Source organism: Drosophila hydei, unplaced genomic scaffold (genome assembly GCF_003285905.1).
Source record: "Drosophila hydei strain 15085-1641.00,03,60 unplaced genomic scaffold, DhydRS2 tig00008119-arrow-pilon, whole genome shotgun sequence".
Lineage (NCBI taxonomy): Eukaryota > Metazoa > Arthropoda > Insecta > Diptera > Drosophilidae > Drosophila > Drosophila hydei.
The window spans coordinates 2272669-2289107 of NW_022045830.1; the positions used below are offsets into that span (position 1 = coordinate 2272669).

At 41.2% G+C, this 16439-nt stretch overlaps 7 protein-coding genes across 7 annotated transcripts; 3 read left to right on the forward strand and 4 right to left on the reverse strand.

Moving 5' to 3' along the window:
* Nucleotides 1–460: 460 nt before the first annotated feature.
* On the reverse strand, nucleotides 461–1526 carry LOC111594529 (chymotrypsin-1). The gene has a single exon (XM_023307863.2). The coding sequence runs from the start codon at nucleotides 1455–1457 to the stop codon at nucleotides 639–641; it is 819 nt and encodes a 272-aa protein (XP_023163631.2). The 5' UTR covers nucleotides 1458–1526; the 3' UTR covers nucleotides 461–638.
* A 1553-nt stretch (nucleotides 1527–3079) lies between these two features.
* Nucleotides 3080–4968, reverse strand: LOC111594500 (chymotrypsin-1). The gene is made up of 2 exons (XM_023307811.2): nucleotides 4777–4968; nucleotides 3080–3922 (listed from the first exon to the last, which is right to left on the reverse strand). Exons 1-2 carry the CDS (start codon nucleotides 4959–4961, stop codon nucleotides 3292–3294), a joined length of 816 nt encoding a protein of 271 aa, XP_023163579.2. The 5' UTR covers nucleotides 4962–4968; the 3' UTR covers nucleotides 3080–3291.
* Nucleotides 4969–5129: 161 nt separating this feature from the next.
* On the reverse strand, nucleotides 5130–6058 carry LOC111594499 (chymotrypsin-2). The gene has a single exon (XM_023307810.2). It carries the CDS (start codon nucleotides 6023–6025, stop codon nucleotides 5162–5164), a length of 864 nt encoding a protein of 287 aa, XP_023163578.2. The 5' UTR covers nucleotides 6026–6058; the 3' UTR covers nucleotides 5130–5161.
* Nucleotides 6059–6836: 778 nt separating this feature from the next.
* LOC111594543 (chymotrypsin-1) lies at nucleotides 6837–7772 on the forward strand. The gene has a single exon (XM_023307895.2). It carries the CDS (start codon nucleotides 6878–6880, stop codon nucleotides 7685–7687), a length of 810 nt encoding a protein of 269 aa, XP_023163663.2. The 5' UTR covers nucleotides 6837–6877; the 3' UTR covers nucleotides 7688–7772.
* Nucleotides 7773–9295: 1523 nt separating this feature from the next.
* Nucleotides 9296–10212, forward strand: LOC111594475 (chymotrypsin-2). The gene has a single exon (XM_023307776.2). The coding sequence runs from the start codon at nucleotides 9313–9315 to the stop codon at nucleotides 10168–10170; it is 858 nt and encodes a 285-aa protein (XP_023163544.1). The 5' UTR covers nucleotides 9296–9312; the 3' UTR covers nucleotides 10171–10212.
* LOC111594476 (chymotrypsin-2) lies at nucleotides 10166–11060 on the reverse strand. The gene has a single exon (XM_023307777.2). The coding sequence runs from the start codon at nucleotides 11036–11038 to the stop codon at nucleotides 10238–10240; it is 801 nt and encodes a 266-aa protein (XP_023163545.2). The 5' UTR covers nucleotides 11039–11060; the 3' UTR covers nucleotides 10166–10237.
* A 1357-nt stretch (nucleotides 11061–12417) lies between these two features.
* Nucleotides 12418–13327, forward strand: LOC111594496 (chymotrypsin-2). The gene has a single exon (XM_023307807.2). It carries the CDS (start codon nucleotides 12424–12426, stop codon nucleotides 13216–13218), a length of 795 nt encoding a protein of 264 aa, XP_023163575.2. The 5' UTR covers nucleotides 12418–12423; the 3' UTR covers nucleotides 13219–13327.
* Nucleotides 13328–16439: the final 3112 nt, after the last annotated feature.

Sequence of the window (16439 nt, forward strand, 5' to 3'; positions counted from 1 at the left end):
CTCCATATGTATTCCAAATATTGACAGCTTGACAGCTTAAGCATTACGATTAATTATCAGTGATTCTGGAAAATTAGCTAATTTCTCTTTAATCTCTGTGAAATCTTGATTATTGTTAAGTAATATGAATTAGTTTCAAGAATTATTTATTTTGTGGCACCTCCTGATAAACATTTCATATTGTTTACTAGAAACTTGCCAATGAGCAGTGCCTTGGATGATAACTGCTTAGTGGGCTTATCAGTCAATGATTGCCCAACAGCTGCCGACTTGGCTAAAAATAGACAACGAATTGACTCATTAGACGATCAGCCATGCGCCTTCAATTTCAATTCAATTTTATGACTAAGAAATTCGGCGAGAATTGAAGGGAAATTCCGTAAACTTTTCTCTTTCAACTGTCCAAGAAAACAACTTAATAAAGTGATAAAGAATTAATGGACATCTTTATAGGTTCATAATTTGTTCATAAATATTTTATATTGTTGCGATATATGCGTGATCAAATTTACAGTGTTTGGACTTATGGCCTAAAGTCTAATGGCTATATAAATATATGAATTTTTGTTCGGTTTGGCTTCTATTCGCCTTTTGTTATTGATCGACATGCTTTTTACATATGTCTTCTCCTACTCCTTTTAGTAGCCCTTGTCGAACTGTGTCATCACCTCCTCAATCCAGTTGCGATAATAGGACACCGAGGCATACACATCCGGATAGCCTAGAGCACATGCCTCACCCCAGTTGACCACGCCCACAAGTGTTTGGTTGGCATCGACTAGGGGACCACCTGAATCGCCATGGCAGGATCCTTCGCCCTCCTTGGTGAAGCTGCAGATGTGTCCATCGCCCAACCAGCTGGCATTGCGCACCTTCGCCTTGCAGCTGTCGTGCTCCAAGTAAGCCAGATCGATCTTCTGCAGATGGGTGAGATAACGTCCCCAGGCACGGTTGCTGCCCCAGCCGGTTAAGGTAACCTTGTCGCCCGACTTTAAGCTCTGCTCGCTGGCCAATTTGGCGGGCTGTGTGCGTTCATTGAAGACAATGGGCGTGGCTGTGTGTATGAGTGCAATGTCATTGTGATAGATGGGATTGTCGTGGCCGCTGTGCTTCTTGGCCGCATCCACCAGATGCTCTGCACCGGGCTTTGTGTAGTCATTCGTGCCAGTCACAATCTTCAGATACTGTATGGGCCAGTCCAGGCAATGGGCAGCTGTAAGTATCCAATGCTCTGCAATGATGCTGCCACCACACACATGTTCGCCGAAGGTGTTCATGATGGAGACCTGGTAGGGTGCCCAGCCCTCGGGTGCATCGGTGCCACCCACAATGCGCGCCTCCGGACGCACTACATCTTGATCCAGCTGACGGCTTAGCTTGCGAACCAAACTCACTTGGCGTGCGAGACCACACTGAGCACAGATCAGCAGCGCGCTGATTAGAATTAGAAACTTCATTTTTAATGTATTTGTGTTTGCTTTACGCGACTTTCAACTTCGAATTGTGATGATTTGGTCGCCTGGTTTCCTTTTATAGTCGGCTACCTGTTAGCTTCTTATCACCTGGCAGCTTTCTTTGAATACGCGAATCGTTAAGATAAGAGCTCAGACTCAATTCTTGGTAAGTTCCGAGCCGAATGACATTACCATAGCCAACACGTTGATAAGCCTGAAATTCTCACCAGGTGGAAAAGTACCGCCAATCAGTCAGTTGAGTGACAGCGAATCGATTCGGTAGTCTTAACAACAAATTACTCATACGCCGCGTAGGCGAACTTTGAGCGACGGCTACACGTCTAGCGCGTAATCTTAGGCAGCAAAATCCGGAACTCTCAATTTCACACCAGACAATAAAAAGCAATAATAATATATGCTTATTTTGAATTATTGCTAAAGCATTTGCCACTCGAAGGCAAATCAATCTGCCATAAATACACTGCTAAAACAGATTGTCCCTCGTTGCTATTGCTAATTAACTGCCTAAATTGATTGGTTAAATTTATATTACATATATTAGATACATATATATATGTACTTTATGACAGTTACTGACTATGGTCAACGCATTGTCACATTCTGTCATTCAGTCCAGAGTTCAAGCACTAGACTTAGTGGGTTCATAAAAAATAGATTTTCATAATCATCGTCAGCTTTCTACAAATCAGTGAATAATGAAAATGATTAATGCAATCCAACAAAATTTGATGAAATTTAGTGATGAAACACTGATTTGAAACTGGAATCGAAATTGCTGTCAGGCTTTTTATATATACTGAATCGCACACTTTCCCTTTAACCTACATTATTTCAATAAGTCTCACTTCAACAGGCGATATCTGCTGGGCAAAAAATACAATTTTTTAGAAATTTTATGAAATTTTTTTTGGGAGTATTAAAACTCTAATGCTTAACGGACTTCTTGAAAAAATTTGTATTCATATTACAGCATGTCAAGTCCAACAGAAAAACAATTTTTCTCCAACTAAACTTGAAATCAGCCCTTTCAAACATCTTTGAAAAATTCGAATAACATTTTTTTCTAGTCTAATTTTATATGTGATGTGTTGTTGTTCCAAAAACAAAATATACAAGATTCCAACCATATATTATATATTGTGTTTTGAGTACCCGAAATTTCAGGGCTTATTCTTATTCAAATGCTCTGTCTCTATTATCTTTATAACTCTCAGCCTCCGATGCATTGTGCGCTTCTCTTAGTCTCTCTTTCTAGCTCTCTCTGTTATTGTCTCTCGAATTGTGATCAAATTTCGCTCACGACGCTTTCAGATTGGAGTCCTTTTTCAAACTTTTATTTTAAATAATTAAAGGAATAGAAAAATATTTCCTTAATGCAAAATGAACTATAATCGTAAAATGTAGCCAGTTCAATATAGCTATCACTGCTTCATTGCCTCTTTGTTTTTGAGTCTTATATATATATATATATATATATATAGAGTAGGATATATCCTTCCATCAGTATAGACCTAACATAAACATTTCTGGATTATTTGGACGCTTGTTTTTTAAATTTCAAGCTTTCTCAGCCAAAGTCTCGATTTTCCAATAAAAACAATGGATTCCAAATATAGTTGCAGTATTTGTTACTAACTGTCGCAAAGTCTATCCAAATTTTCTTACAGTGTATTTGAAAAGATCACAAATCAAATTTTAAACATTTCATTGCCTGGTCTTTGTAGTGTAACAAGCCAAAGTGCTAAATTGGTGCAAGGGTCCAATGATTACAGTGATACCATCATCCAGACGTCTGGCCTAGATTAGACGGCATGACTTACGGTAATTTTATAGCACAGCCATTGATTGTGTTCTGAATCCAATCGTTATAGAAGCTGACACGCGCAAAGACATCAGGATAGCCGTGACCACAGGGCACGCCCCAGTTGCCAATGCCGACGAGGCGACCCTTGGCATCGACCAGCGGCCCGCCATGGTCGCCGTGACAGGCGCCGGCACCTACCTTGCCCACAGCGCAGAGATGCCCGATATCCAGGTCGGGTGTTTGGAAATAGGTCGAATTGCAGCGCGCTGTTGGCACATAGGTGAGTTCCAGTTTCTTCAGATTATTGACGTATTCGCCGCTTTGGTCGGCGATGCCCCAGCCCGTCATAATCAGCTTGTCTCCCTCCACCAGATCGTCAACGGCGGCCAGCGTTATGTTCTGCGTGACCTCATCGTAGGCCACCAGCGTTTGCAACTTGATCAAGGCAATATCGTTATGATACAACGGCTGATCGAATTTGCAGTGCAGTATGACATCTTCTACGTAATACTCCCAGGCGGCACCCGCCCAGTCGTTGGTGCTCATCACGACCTTGAAGTTGTTCTTGCGCAAGCCCGCCAGGCAGCTGGCCGCGGTCAGGATATACTGATCGTGTATAATGACACCGCCACACATGTGATTGCTGCAACAAGTGAGAGGGCAATTAAGTGGAATTTGCTTAGGTCAACTTATGTTAGCTTATATTGTCTTATTTAAGTTTAAGTTTAGTTATAAAGGACTAGTTAAAGCTAAGGTTTGTTGTGCTTTCTTGTGATTCAGACTAAATTTCGAATATGTTGGATTATTTGAGCAGAAATTAAGTAATAGGTTAACTTATGTTAAGTCATGTTATCATTCTGTTATGTAACATGTTTTGTTATGTTAAGTGGAGTAGATAATTAGGTTATGTTAGATCGTCAAGATTCAGCTTAAGTTAGTTTGGCTTGTCAGTAAGTTAGGTTTGGTTAAGTTATAGGATATTATTATATTATATATATGTTAATATCTGTATGTAAGATTGTCAAGTATTATATTATAACTGTTCAGATCTCTTTAAAATATTATTTTTTTTATTTTATTATTATTTCTAATTTTTTTTTATTTATATGTTTACTGGAATTCAAACTGAAATATATTAAATTATTTATTTATATTTATTATTTATACATAATTTATATGTACAGAATTGTGATTTGAAACAAAATGTGTGTAGTTAGCTTGCCTTGAAAAATATACCTATATATATTCTTTAATGGTGTCTTATTACGTAACTGCTCTTGAATTTTCAAGTATATATATAATAACTATTTTAGTCTTTAAACTTATATAATACTTTTTAATTTAATTTTATTTATTTTTATTTTAATTTATTTTAATTTGTCTTTATTTTATGTCACAAAATTCACTGCACTTCTTCAATATATTCACTTGTTAAAGTCAATATTTTTTTTGTTATATAACTTATTGAATTTGTATATATTATGAACTTGTAGGTACCCAAGCATATTCTGTACGGAGACCTGATAGGGCGCTGCACCCAAGGCCGCATCTTCGCCGCCAATAATACGAGAGTTGATGTTGGGCGCAGGCATCGATGGGAAAACGCGACGCTGATGTGCTCCTTGCGAGGCAGACAACAACAGCAGCAGCAGGGGGAGTAATACTCCGATTTGGTAAGACATGTTGGTAGCACAGTTGAAAGTGAACTGATCTAAAGGTTGGCCCAATGGCAAGCAGCTAAGCAATGCCTTGGATATTAATGACCCGCCATAAAGTGGGTCTAATATCAATCAGAATAAAACCAAATATTGTACGATATATAAAAATCGCATAACTTTTATTGAGGCAACTAGAAATCAAGAGCTGATAATGGATTTACGATCTAGGCCTCAGTCTGGCCACAGCCTGTCGTGATGGTGCGTATCCAATCGTTGTAGAATGCCACACGGCTGTAGACATCCGGATAGCCGCGGCCGCAGGGCACGCCCCAATTGCCAATGCCGACCAGCTGCTGCTGGGCATTGATCAGTGGTCCACCGGCATCGCCATGGCAGACACCCTTGCCCGCCTCCATCTGGACGCACACATGGCCGAGGTCCACGTCATCGTCGTTTTGCAGCACTTTCCGGCACTCGGTCACGGGCAAGTAGTCACCCTGCGATTGCAGCAAATACTGCGAATTGCTGCCATCTACCGAATCTGTGCCCCAGCCCGCAAAGCTCAGCGGCTCGCCCTGCTGCAGTTCATCGATCTCCGAGAGCGTTACCTTGGCCACTTCCGCGTTGTACTCGATTGCACCACTCAAATGCAGCAGCGCAATATCGTTGTGATAAAGCGGCTTATCGAAGTTGCAGTGTATGTGTATCTGATCGACGTAGTAACCTGCCGCCGAGTTATTCCAGGAGCTCACGGTGCCAGCTAAAGCTATTAGGTTGCGTGCACGCAAGCCGGCCACACAGCTGGCGGCGGTCAAGATCCAAAGGTCGTCGATGATGACACCGCTGCAAAAGGGAAAACCGAACTGATTCTGCAACGAGACGATCCAGGGCCAAGCGCCCAGCTCCGCCTGCTGACCACCCGCAATGCGGCCCTGAATAGGTTTAGGATTGGAGCGCAGATGCGTGCCCTCAGCTGCTTCGCCTGGCAGCAGCTGCTGCCCACGCTGGCGCAGCCCCTCCGCGCCGAGACAGAGACAGAGGCAGAGATAGAGACTGAAGAGCCACGCTGATCTCGAAACTGATGCCATTGTAGTGAAGTCTTGAATTGAAACTAAAATTCATTCACGATCAGCACTGGAATTACACATCGGGCATGACTTATCGCCGGGCTATAACTTTTTATGGGCAATGGCGGAACGATAAGTTCTGCCAACTCATCACGCCCGCTGCAGGCGGTCACTCGGGCCATTCCAAATAGCCCAGTTTATAGACCCTCCAATCGAGCGCATTTACCGTGTGGGTTTTATCCTGCTCATCGTAAAGATATGCAAACTGATATGGACTTTATTTACATTCATAAAGATTTGACCAATTTGTTGCTTAAGCCACGCATTCTGCGATAGCCGCTGTGCCAAAACTTTCCAGCTACACTGAGAGAAAAGCAAGAACAAGCTACAAATTTGTGTCAGCTGTAAAGTTCGTGTTAGATACATATAGAATATAGAATATATTTTAGACTTTTGGGAGTATACCCTATAATATATCTATATAATATACAAGCAAGAGAACGACTTGAACCGGAAGCTAGATATAAAATATAAGATTAATTTACTAAGGGTTATCCCAGAGAGTTGCTTGAAGCTCTAATTAAAGCATTTCAAATTAAGCTTTGAATTCTCATAAACATATGAAATTTACCTTGTGCTAGATGTAAATACATAAGAAATAAGAGTGACTTAGTTATAAAAATGGAGCGAAAAAATCCCTAAAAGATTCGACTTTTCAAACTTAAAATAAAGTTCAATTTAAGAAATTCAAAGAAAAATCCCTCTTTTTTTTCAAGTGTATCGAGTCCATATAAAAGCTTCGACTAAATACATTTAGTTTTTCATTACTGGTCATTAATTGCAGTTCACACGTAGACTACGTCGTAGATCACCATGTCCGCACTATACGCGTCTTGGCTGTGCCTTTGTCTGCTGCTGGGCAGTTCCATTGACGTCAGCTGGGCCAAGCGTATCCATCATAAATATCCACAGACATATGGCAATCGCATTGTTGGCGGCCACGAGGCGGAGGAGGGGGCAGCGCCTTATCAGGTCTCGATACAAACGAGTTGGAAAAGCAATATCTGTGGCGGAGTGATCATCGATGAGCGCTGGATCCTCACGGCTGGCCATTGCGCCAACGATTTTCCCATCGATGAGCTACGCATTGTTGTCGGAACCAATGACCGACTGGTGCCCGGACAGCTGCACTATGTGGACGAGGCACTCGTGCATTGCCTGTACGATATTCCAGCCATATATGCGAATGACATTGGACTGCTCCATCTGAACAAGTCGATTGTGTTCAACGAGCGTACACAAATTGCCGAGCTAAGCACAGAGTATCCGCCGGCTGGTGCTACTGTTACGCTCACCGGCTGGGGTGCACCGGAGCTCAATTTTCCAGCCATGGAGCGATTGCAGACCATCAATCTGACTGTTATCGATCAGAAGGTCTGCCGTGCTGCCTGGGATGGTACGGATAGCGTCGACATTGGCCATCTGTGCACCTTCACGAGGGAGGGCGAAGGCGCCTGCAACGGCGACTCCGGCGGACCCATCATGTGGCAGGGCAAGCTGGTGGGCGTGGTCAACTGGGGTGCCCCATGTGCCGTGGGCAAGCCGGACATGCATGCAAACACGATCTACTACGCAGACTGGATACGTCGCAGCATGACCCAATGCAAGCAGCGCGTCAATTGAGACGCCTCACATAACAATATCGATCTATATATATATATATTTGGCTAACCTATATAATTGCACAATAATTGTTTTAATTGCATTTTCGGACAGTGTAAAGTTCATTTCAGAAAAAATTGGATATTTCCTTGTGTTTTACGACTTTGTTTTCATTGAACACTTTTTGCCGCTTTGCCTTCATAAATGTTATTAATTAATATCTACTTAGCTATTGGGGCTAGTTTAATTTTTATGAAGTACTTGGCCTCTGACTTGGAAAATACTTTATCTTTATGTGAACTTGATATGCAGACCAGTTTTGCCGATCGTTAAGACTCAAGTAGGAAATATTATTTCATTATTAAGAGATTGTTTTAGAATAATTAAAAATATCTTATATATTACATTAATGCATTGCTAAAATTTGTAGACATTTCTAAGAATTGTAGTACAAAATTTCCCTAAATGTATTTAATGTTTATATATGAATAAAATATATTTTCTCTGAAAGGTGATTTAATATTATATTTTTATTTTTATTTATCTTTTATTTACTATTTTTTTTTAATATTAATTATTTAATTATATTTTCCATAATGTTTTAAACTTTAAATAGTTATGGCCTATGTTTCTGTGATGATATATCTCATCTCTTTCTTCTTCTTCTGATCTAAACTGTTTCGGATTTCCCTACGGTTCAGGGAGTGTAGAGCTCTCAGTCTTCATCATTTTTGTTCGTCGTTGAGTTAGTTTGGATGATCTATAATGTAAGTAAAACCGTGTACCTGGAGCTAGATCTTCATGTAGAACAAAGTTTATCCAGCACCAGGCCATCTGTCATAATTTTATTTTTTTTTGCTCGCAACCTAGAGTCCCGTAAAGGTGTTCCATATAAAAGATTGAGCTTTTATTATTATCTTAAATATTAAATTTTGAATTGTAATAAATATTATTAATATAAAATCTAGTTACAACTATCGACTAAGATTTTTAAATACTAAGAGCTACAGCAAATATATATAAAACTCAAGCTAAAATTCTTTTTATTTAGAAAAGACAAATGATCTACCAAGGATTTTCGATTTAACATATAGCTATGCCTAAATGTATATTACTACTATTAACATCAGAACACAGTTTTAAAGACTAGAAATCTTATGAAAGTTATAATCTGTTCAGTATATACAAAGTTGGTTGAGGCAACTCCTCCAGGACTAGTCTCGCCTTTTCTTCCCTTTTGTAAATATTTAGCTTCGCTAAGATGTCCCTCTTTTACCTCAACGCATAGGGCCACGCCCAAAAGTATGCTAAACACAAATTTCAGCTTCAATATCTAAGTTTTGCGCAAAATTTGAAAAAGAAATTTCAAACTTTTGAGTCCAGTTGTCTTAGGGTATTTGTGGGTCTTCATGCTGGAAGCTATGTGGTGCTCTTTCAAGTCGAGTCATCAAGTTAGTGTCCGACAGCGATATTAATTGCCGTCGTAATCAGAACACGTCTATATCATTTTATGGGCTAGATATCGAGTGGGACAGTGGGACAACATCCAGGCCGATTTATGATCAGCTCACAAGCAAGCAGAGTATAAAAGCGAAATCACGACGCGGAGGCGCGTTTAATACGCGTTCTCAGATTGAGCTGTCAGAATGTGGAAAGATTTTGGAATAGTTGTAGTAGTAGTGCTATGCCTGCTCAGCTGGAGCATTCCGGCTGAGGGTAAACGAATGCCGGAGCTGACTGCCGAGCAGCTGAACAAATTGTCCCGGCGCGACTTTGACCCACGTGTAGTAGGCGGCAGCGATGCGAAGCTGGGCCAGGCGCCCTATCAGATCTCGCTGCAGGGCATGTATGGCGATCATATGTGCGGAGGCGCCATCATCGATGAATACCACGTCCTCACGGCTGCCCATTGTGTCTATGGCTACAATCCAACCTATCTGCGCGTTGCAACTGGCTCAATACTCTGGGACAAGCCTGATGCCAAGTACTTCGTGGAGGAGCATTGGGTGCATTGCAATTACAATGCGCCCGACTATCACAACGATATTGCGATGATACGGCTCAACGATTCGATCAAGTGGAATGAGTACACTCAGCCTGCCACGTTGCCAGATGCGCCGCTGGCCAATGGATCGCAGCTTCTGCTGACGGGATGGGGCTCCACGGTATTTGGCAGCGACACGCCCGATGTGCTGCAGCAGGCAGTACTCACGTATGTGGACTATGACTCGTGTCAGGAGATCATGGGCGGGGATGTATTTAATGGACCCGGGCACATATGCACGCTGACTGATCAGGGTCAGGGCGCATGCCATGGCGACTCGGGTGGTCCAGTTGCCTGGGATGGCATACTCTATGGCCTGGTCAACTGGGGACACCCCTGCGCCATTGGCTATCCGGACAGCTATGCGTCGGCCTATTACTATCGCGACTGGATACGACGCACAAAGGCGTCATCGTCCTGCAAGGATTGTCACTGCTATGCGAGCAACTACGGCGTATGATTGAAATAAAAGAAAAGCGAATCCATTTCCATTCAAACAATAATTAAATCTTTATTTCATCTCAAGCTCATGTGGTGCACTTGGCATTGCCGCTGATCACATTGCGAACCCAGTCCAAGTAGTAGTATACATTGGCCTGCACATCCGGAAAGCCTTTGGCGCAGGGTCTGCCCCAATTGACCACACCCACCAGGTAGCCGTTGCTCACCAGCGGTCCACCTGAGTCACCGTGGCAGCTGCCCTCGCCCTCCTTGGAGAAGGTGCATATGTGACCCACGCCCATGCTGCTCGTTTGATTGAATATGGCCAGGCACTCGTCCAGCTTGACAAAGCCAAATGAAATCTTTTGCAGATTCTCATTGGCATTGCCGTTGGGTACCTCAGACCCCCAGCCGGTGAGCACAATCTCAGCGCCCTCACGCACCGGCCCCACGGGCAGCGCTATGGGCTGGGTCAGCTCGTCGAAGGTGATGTTTTTGCTAACCTTCACTAGGGCTATATCATTGTGCATATAGGGCTTGTCGTACATGCAATGGACGTGCACCTCCTCCGCGTAGTAGACGCCGCCGGGTTCTGCATAGCGGTTCGTGCCTGTGACCACAACAATAAACTCGGGCGGGAAGGTGACGACGCAGTGACCAGCCGTAATGATCCACTGCTCGTTGAGTATGGCGCCGCCGCAGTTGTGATAGCCCAGAACGGGCTGCAGGGAGACCTGATACTTGGCGTAGCCAATCTCTGCCGCCTGGCCACCCACAATGCGCCCCTCGATAGACGCTCTGCCAGCTACATCCATTTCCAACAGCCGCTTGGCCTTGGAGTGCTGCTGCAGCAGCGCAAGGATCAGGCAAATGTGAAGCAATTTCATCTTTTCCGTAGGAATAGCCAACACAGACTAAAATGCAAAAATTTTGTAAGAGTTTTATCGAAGCTTTATTTGCCCGACTTTTTATCAGGCCAACTTTATGAATGCCTTCGACAGTTTATGGTTGCCATAGCTGGGTCTAGCGATAGCCAGACCATTGCATACTCATAACGTACTTGGGTTTTTCTTGCTGACCAAGTCCAGTTCTTATAAGGTTCATTTCCGTGCTTTATCAACTAATACAAAACTAGATTTATTGGGAGCAAATTAACTAGGCAGGATGATAAAACTTTTTAGCGTGGTATCTAGTGATAAATTTTAATATATCTAGTGATAAATTCTATAATAATTGGTATGATTTACTATGCTATAGCTTTGGCTCTCGGATCTGCTATCAGGCAATTGGTTTACGGAAACTTTTCAACTTCAACTTTTAAAAGTTAAAATCATATCGAGCGCTCTGCTATGCATCTTGGCTGTCTTTAAGTCTATGAGTTCTGGGTTTTTGTTATTTATTTAACTAACGACATACAAACTATCACAGATCTCCTTATCACATATTCTACTATATGGAAGCGTAGTACAACTTCCACATTGGAGACTCTAGTTTTCTGTTGTATATTTTTTCTAGTTTTCTGTTGTATGACATTGCATCAGAAGCGTTATTTAAAGTTGCCCAGGTATCAAGTGGATATTTGATTAAGATTTATATATATTTTTTATTCTTTTATAGTTGAAAGATTTAGTTATAAATTAAAAGGCAAGTACTACGCTTTGATATTACAACTGGTGTGTTTATCACAATCCAGAAATTGTGGAGTTCTGCATCTCTTTTTAATCGAGTTCACTTGTTTTGTATAAACTTTGCATTGCTTACGAGGTGAGTTCAAAAAGTATTTCGGGGTTCTTTAATTTTTTAAAAATATTATATTAAATATTTTAAAAATATTAATATATTTATTTTCTTCAATTTACACATGTGGCTACGTTCCTTTAGATTCTCAAAGCACTTCAAAATATATTTTTTGTAATCTTCAGCTTCTCCTTCGATGCCTTCTTTATCGCCTCAATCGTCGTCCTTTGGCCAAATTTATAATCATGGACATCATAAAATAAATCAAGAGTGCAACACATGAAACTCACGGAAATCCAAGTTCACGATACTTCTCGAACATACCTCGTAGAAATATAATCAAATACCTAAATTTTATCAATATTGTTAACTTTTTTATCTTAGTATTTTATAGAGTATTGCTTGACCGTTAATTGATGTAGTCATAAATCAGTTTATTGTCGATATCTAAAACACTTATGTTCCGATTGGCTGCAAAGGCAATCCACCTTATCGCAGGGTAACAAATCGTTCAGTCTGCTCTTGGCTGTCAACTATGACACAGTACAAGCTCTGTCTACTGCCGTTCATGCTGCTGCTGTTGCTGCTGCCACGCCCCGTTGAGTTGATTGTGGGCGGCCAGAATGCTGCGGTAGGCGATGCGCCCTATCAGATCTCGTTGCAAACGCTAACTGGCAGCCATCTCTGTGGCGGAGCGATAATCTCAGCCAGTTGGATACTCACGGCGGGGCATTGTGTGAGTGGTTGGCCAGCGGATCGACTGCGCGTGGCCATGGGCACCACACGCTACACTGAGCCGGGCGCCGTGCACTATCCCGCTGCCATCTATCTGCACTGCAGCTACGATCGGCCCAAGTATCACAATGACATTGCGCTGCTTCAGCTAAATGCGAGCATTGCCTTTGATGCACTCACTCAGGCTGTGCAGCTGGTGAATGGCTCCTGGCCCACTGGTAACTCAGAGCTACTCTTTACCGGCTGGGGCACGCAGTCGGCGGGCGGTGCCACGCCCACGCTGCTGCAGCGCGTGCAACAGCAGCACATTACGAGGCAGGAGTGTGAGGCGCTGCTCGATAGCTACGAAGATGTTCAGCTGGGAGCGTGTCATGTGTGCGCCTATCGACAACGGAATATTGGTGCCTGCCACGGCGACACAGGTGGTCCGCTGGTCTACAAGGATCAGCTAGTTGGCATACTCAACTTCATGGTGCCCTGTGCACAGGGTGTGCCCGACGTATTCATGGATTTGCGCTACTACAGCGAATGGATACGGCGCACTGTATCAGGCAATGGCAGATGTGCAGGGCTGCAACAGCAGACTATTAATTGAGCTATTAATTGAGCTCCAAGACTTATACAATTTAAATTAGTTTAATTTATTAAAAAAATATGTTTATTTTTGTACTCTGCGATACGCGAAGGATTTTTTCCATTATCAAGTGATTCTTAGCGCTGATAACTGTCTATGTAAATGTGAAATTTTATGCTCATATATTAAATTGTATATATGCGCTGATTCAAAAACATATACTTAATTAATAAACCAATACTTATGTCTATATACATATATATATATACAAGTATAATTTATATAGGTAAATATATACATAAAAACAAGTAAAAAACTAGCAATGGGTATTACGATTATGGGTGATAATGATTCTATCATACACCTATATAGTTCAAGCAATCACAATTCGGTCACTCTAAGTTCCAAGATTATTGAAGAAATATGAGTTTTTAAGGGCAGCTATAAGTGATCGAAAAAAAGTTTGAGTTAATCTTTTGAAGTGACAAAAAGGCCTATCAATTTGCTGATAAACATTTACTCCACTTAAACAATGAAACCTAATCCGAGCCAAAGCCCAAGGCCCACATGGAATGACTTGAAAGTTAAAACAAGAACTCCTTGCCATAGACATGCTTATTAACAACATCGTCACCCGCCGCCTAAGAAGATCTATACATCGTTACAACTCAGCTCCCAAACGACTTTAACTAACTAACTGCCTTTCGTCATTCAGAAAATACAATTTAAATGCTATTATTATGTAATTATAATTTGCAGATTGTTTTATCGGTTCTATCAGATTGCGAATACAAAAAAATTCTGTAGACAACCTCTTTATAACTGTGTCTAGGTTATAGACATTTACTAGTGGGCGTAGCTTAAAATTATTACGATGGAAATAAAACATTAATAGCACCGCTAGGAGAGTTTTTTTATTTTATTCATATAAATTCAATTTAATTAAAAAAAAACGAATACTATTATTTTTACTGCTTAGTATTCCTGCAAAACAAAAAATATAGTAAATTTAAAATTGAGCAAAAATTATTATTATTTATAAATATACATATATAAATATTGGAAGACTCTACAAAACTTTTCAAAAATTATGTTGAATTTCCGTGGATTACAAAAAAAAATTTTTTTCTTTCTACGCAGGTTTATATTTATGTTTATATATATATATATATATATACATGTATATAAATATATATATAAACATAACTATTATTATATATATTATTAGTTAATACATTCCTTATCGAATTGTAAACGCGTACAACAACCGGAAGAAAGACTCTAATCGGTATAATTGTGGTAAACAAACGTAACAGAAAGTACCTTAAGGTGAGCCTTTGATTCGCACTGTTTGCCAAATCAAAGATATTTCACTTAAATGCTTCAGGTAGAATAAAAACAAAGAAACTTTTGGTATCTTCCAATTGATAAGATTACTTGCAAATGTTTTAAAAATAAATAAATTATACTAAATACTGTTATGGTTACTGCACAGACAGCTGCTAGAGCTTGGATCTTATTTAAAAATAATGCCGTCAGTTAAGCATGATTCAGTGAAGTTTTTCCCACTTATCGTAGCCCAATACCAAATTTCTTTGAAGCAAAAAATAAAAGTTCACATATTGATAATACATAAGAAGCTGACATAAAAAAATATGACAAATTTTTGTTTGCGAAAACTTTGTTTGAGTTTTAGTCACGCCTTTTATCTTTATATACGAGTCGCTCAATTGTTTTTTTGTTTTTTTTTTAATTGATATTGTGGCTGATAAGCAATGAGATAGGAGGTAGGGAGTGGCCAGAAAATACCCTTTGATGTAAGACTTCTATATATATATTTGTATGTGAACTCGGGCTTAACTTAATAGAGGCTGCAGGTTCAAACCATAAACTGATTCTTCGAATATTGAATTAAATTTTTAAAACTATGTTCTGCTTACTTTCTAAAAGAATGACTTAGATAGCGATAAGTTATTGATATTCCTGTCAGACATAAATTTAAGGAGCACAAACAATCTCAAGTCTGTTATACCCCATTAGAGATTTTAATTAGTTACAGGGTACACATCAATTTGTTGTATTCATTAAAACATGGGCGTTAGCAGGCGCAACCTGTTCAGTCGATCAGAAATTGTCACGGTGAAAGCATTAAATCGGCAAAAAAGTTACCAAACGATTGCGAAACATAACAAATAAACTGAAACTTGAAGCTTATCAAGCATTCGACAGCATACAAAGAAAAGTTCAATATGCAGGCGGAACATAATCTAGGCGAGCACGCCCAATGGAAGCAAATCCAGGAGAATACCTTCACTCGCTGGGCCAACGAGCACTTGAAGACCGTTGGCAGCTCCATCGACAGTCTGGAAACGGATCTGTCGGATGGGCTGCGTCTGATTCAGCTCGTCGAGGTGCTCTCCCAAAAGCAGTTGCCCTCACATAGCCAACACCCAACATTCCGCAGCCAGAAAATGGACAACGTATCGATTGCGCTCACCTTTCTCATGAACGAGGGCATCAAGATTGTTAACATAGGTAAGTGGACTGGGATTAAGCCATACGATGTACTCCTACTCAATTGTAACTATTGCAGACTCTACGGATATAGTCGATGGCAGAGTGAAGCTGATAATGGGTCTCATTTGGACGCTCATTCTGCACTACTCCATCTCGATGCCCGTGTGGGAAGGCGATGAGGAGAAGCCACCGGCAGAAACAACTCAAACGCCCAAACAACGGTCGGTATTTCCTACCTTCTTTTAGCATATTTTTCATCTAATCTTGGGCTCTGCAGTCTGCTGGGCTGGATCCAATTCAAGATACCCTACATGTCCATCAACAACTTCACCAAGGACTGGACCACGGGCAAGCCAATGGGCGCTCTGGTTGATGCCTGTGCGCCCGGCTTGTGTCCCGACTGGGAGTTGTGGCATCCCGAGAACTCGGTGCAGAACGCTACTGAGGCTATGGAGCTCGCTGATGCATGGTTGGATGTGCATCAGCTGATCAAGCCCGAGGAACTGGTCGATCCCAATGTGGATGAGCAGTCCGTAATGACATACCTGGCGCAGTATCCCAACTGCAAGCTCAAGGATGGCGCACCACTGCGACCCAAAACTGATCCCAACAGGTGAGTGTTGATTAGATTCATTTATACATGAGAATATATGCATATATGGATAGTGCTTACTTGGAGTATAAATCCCTAAAAGTATGCAAAACTATTCATAGTTTAAAGTCTA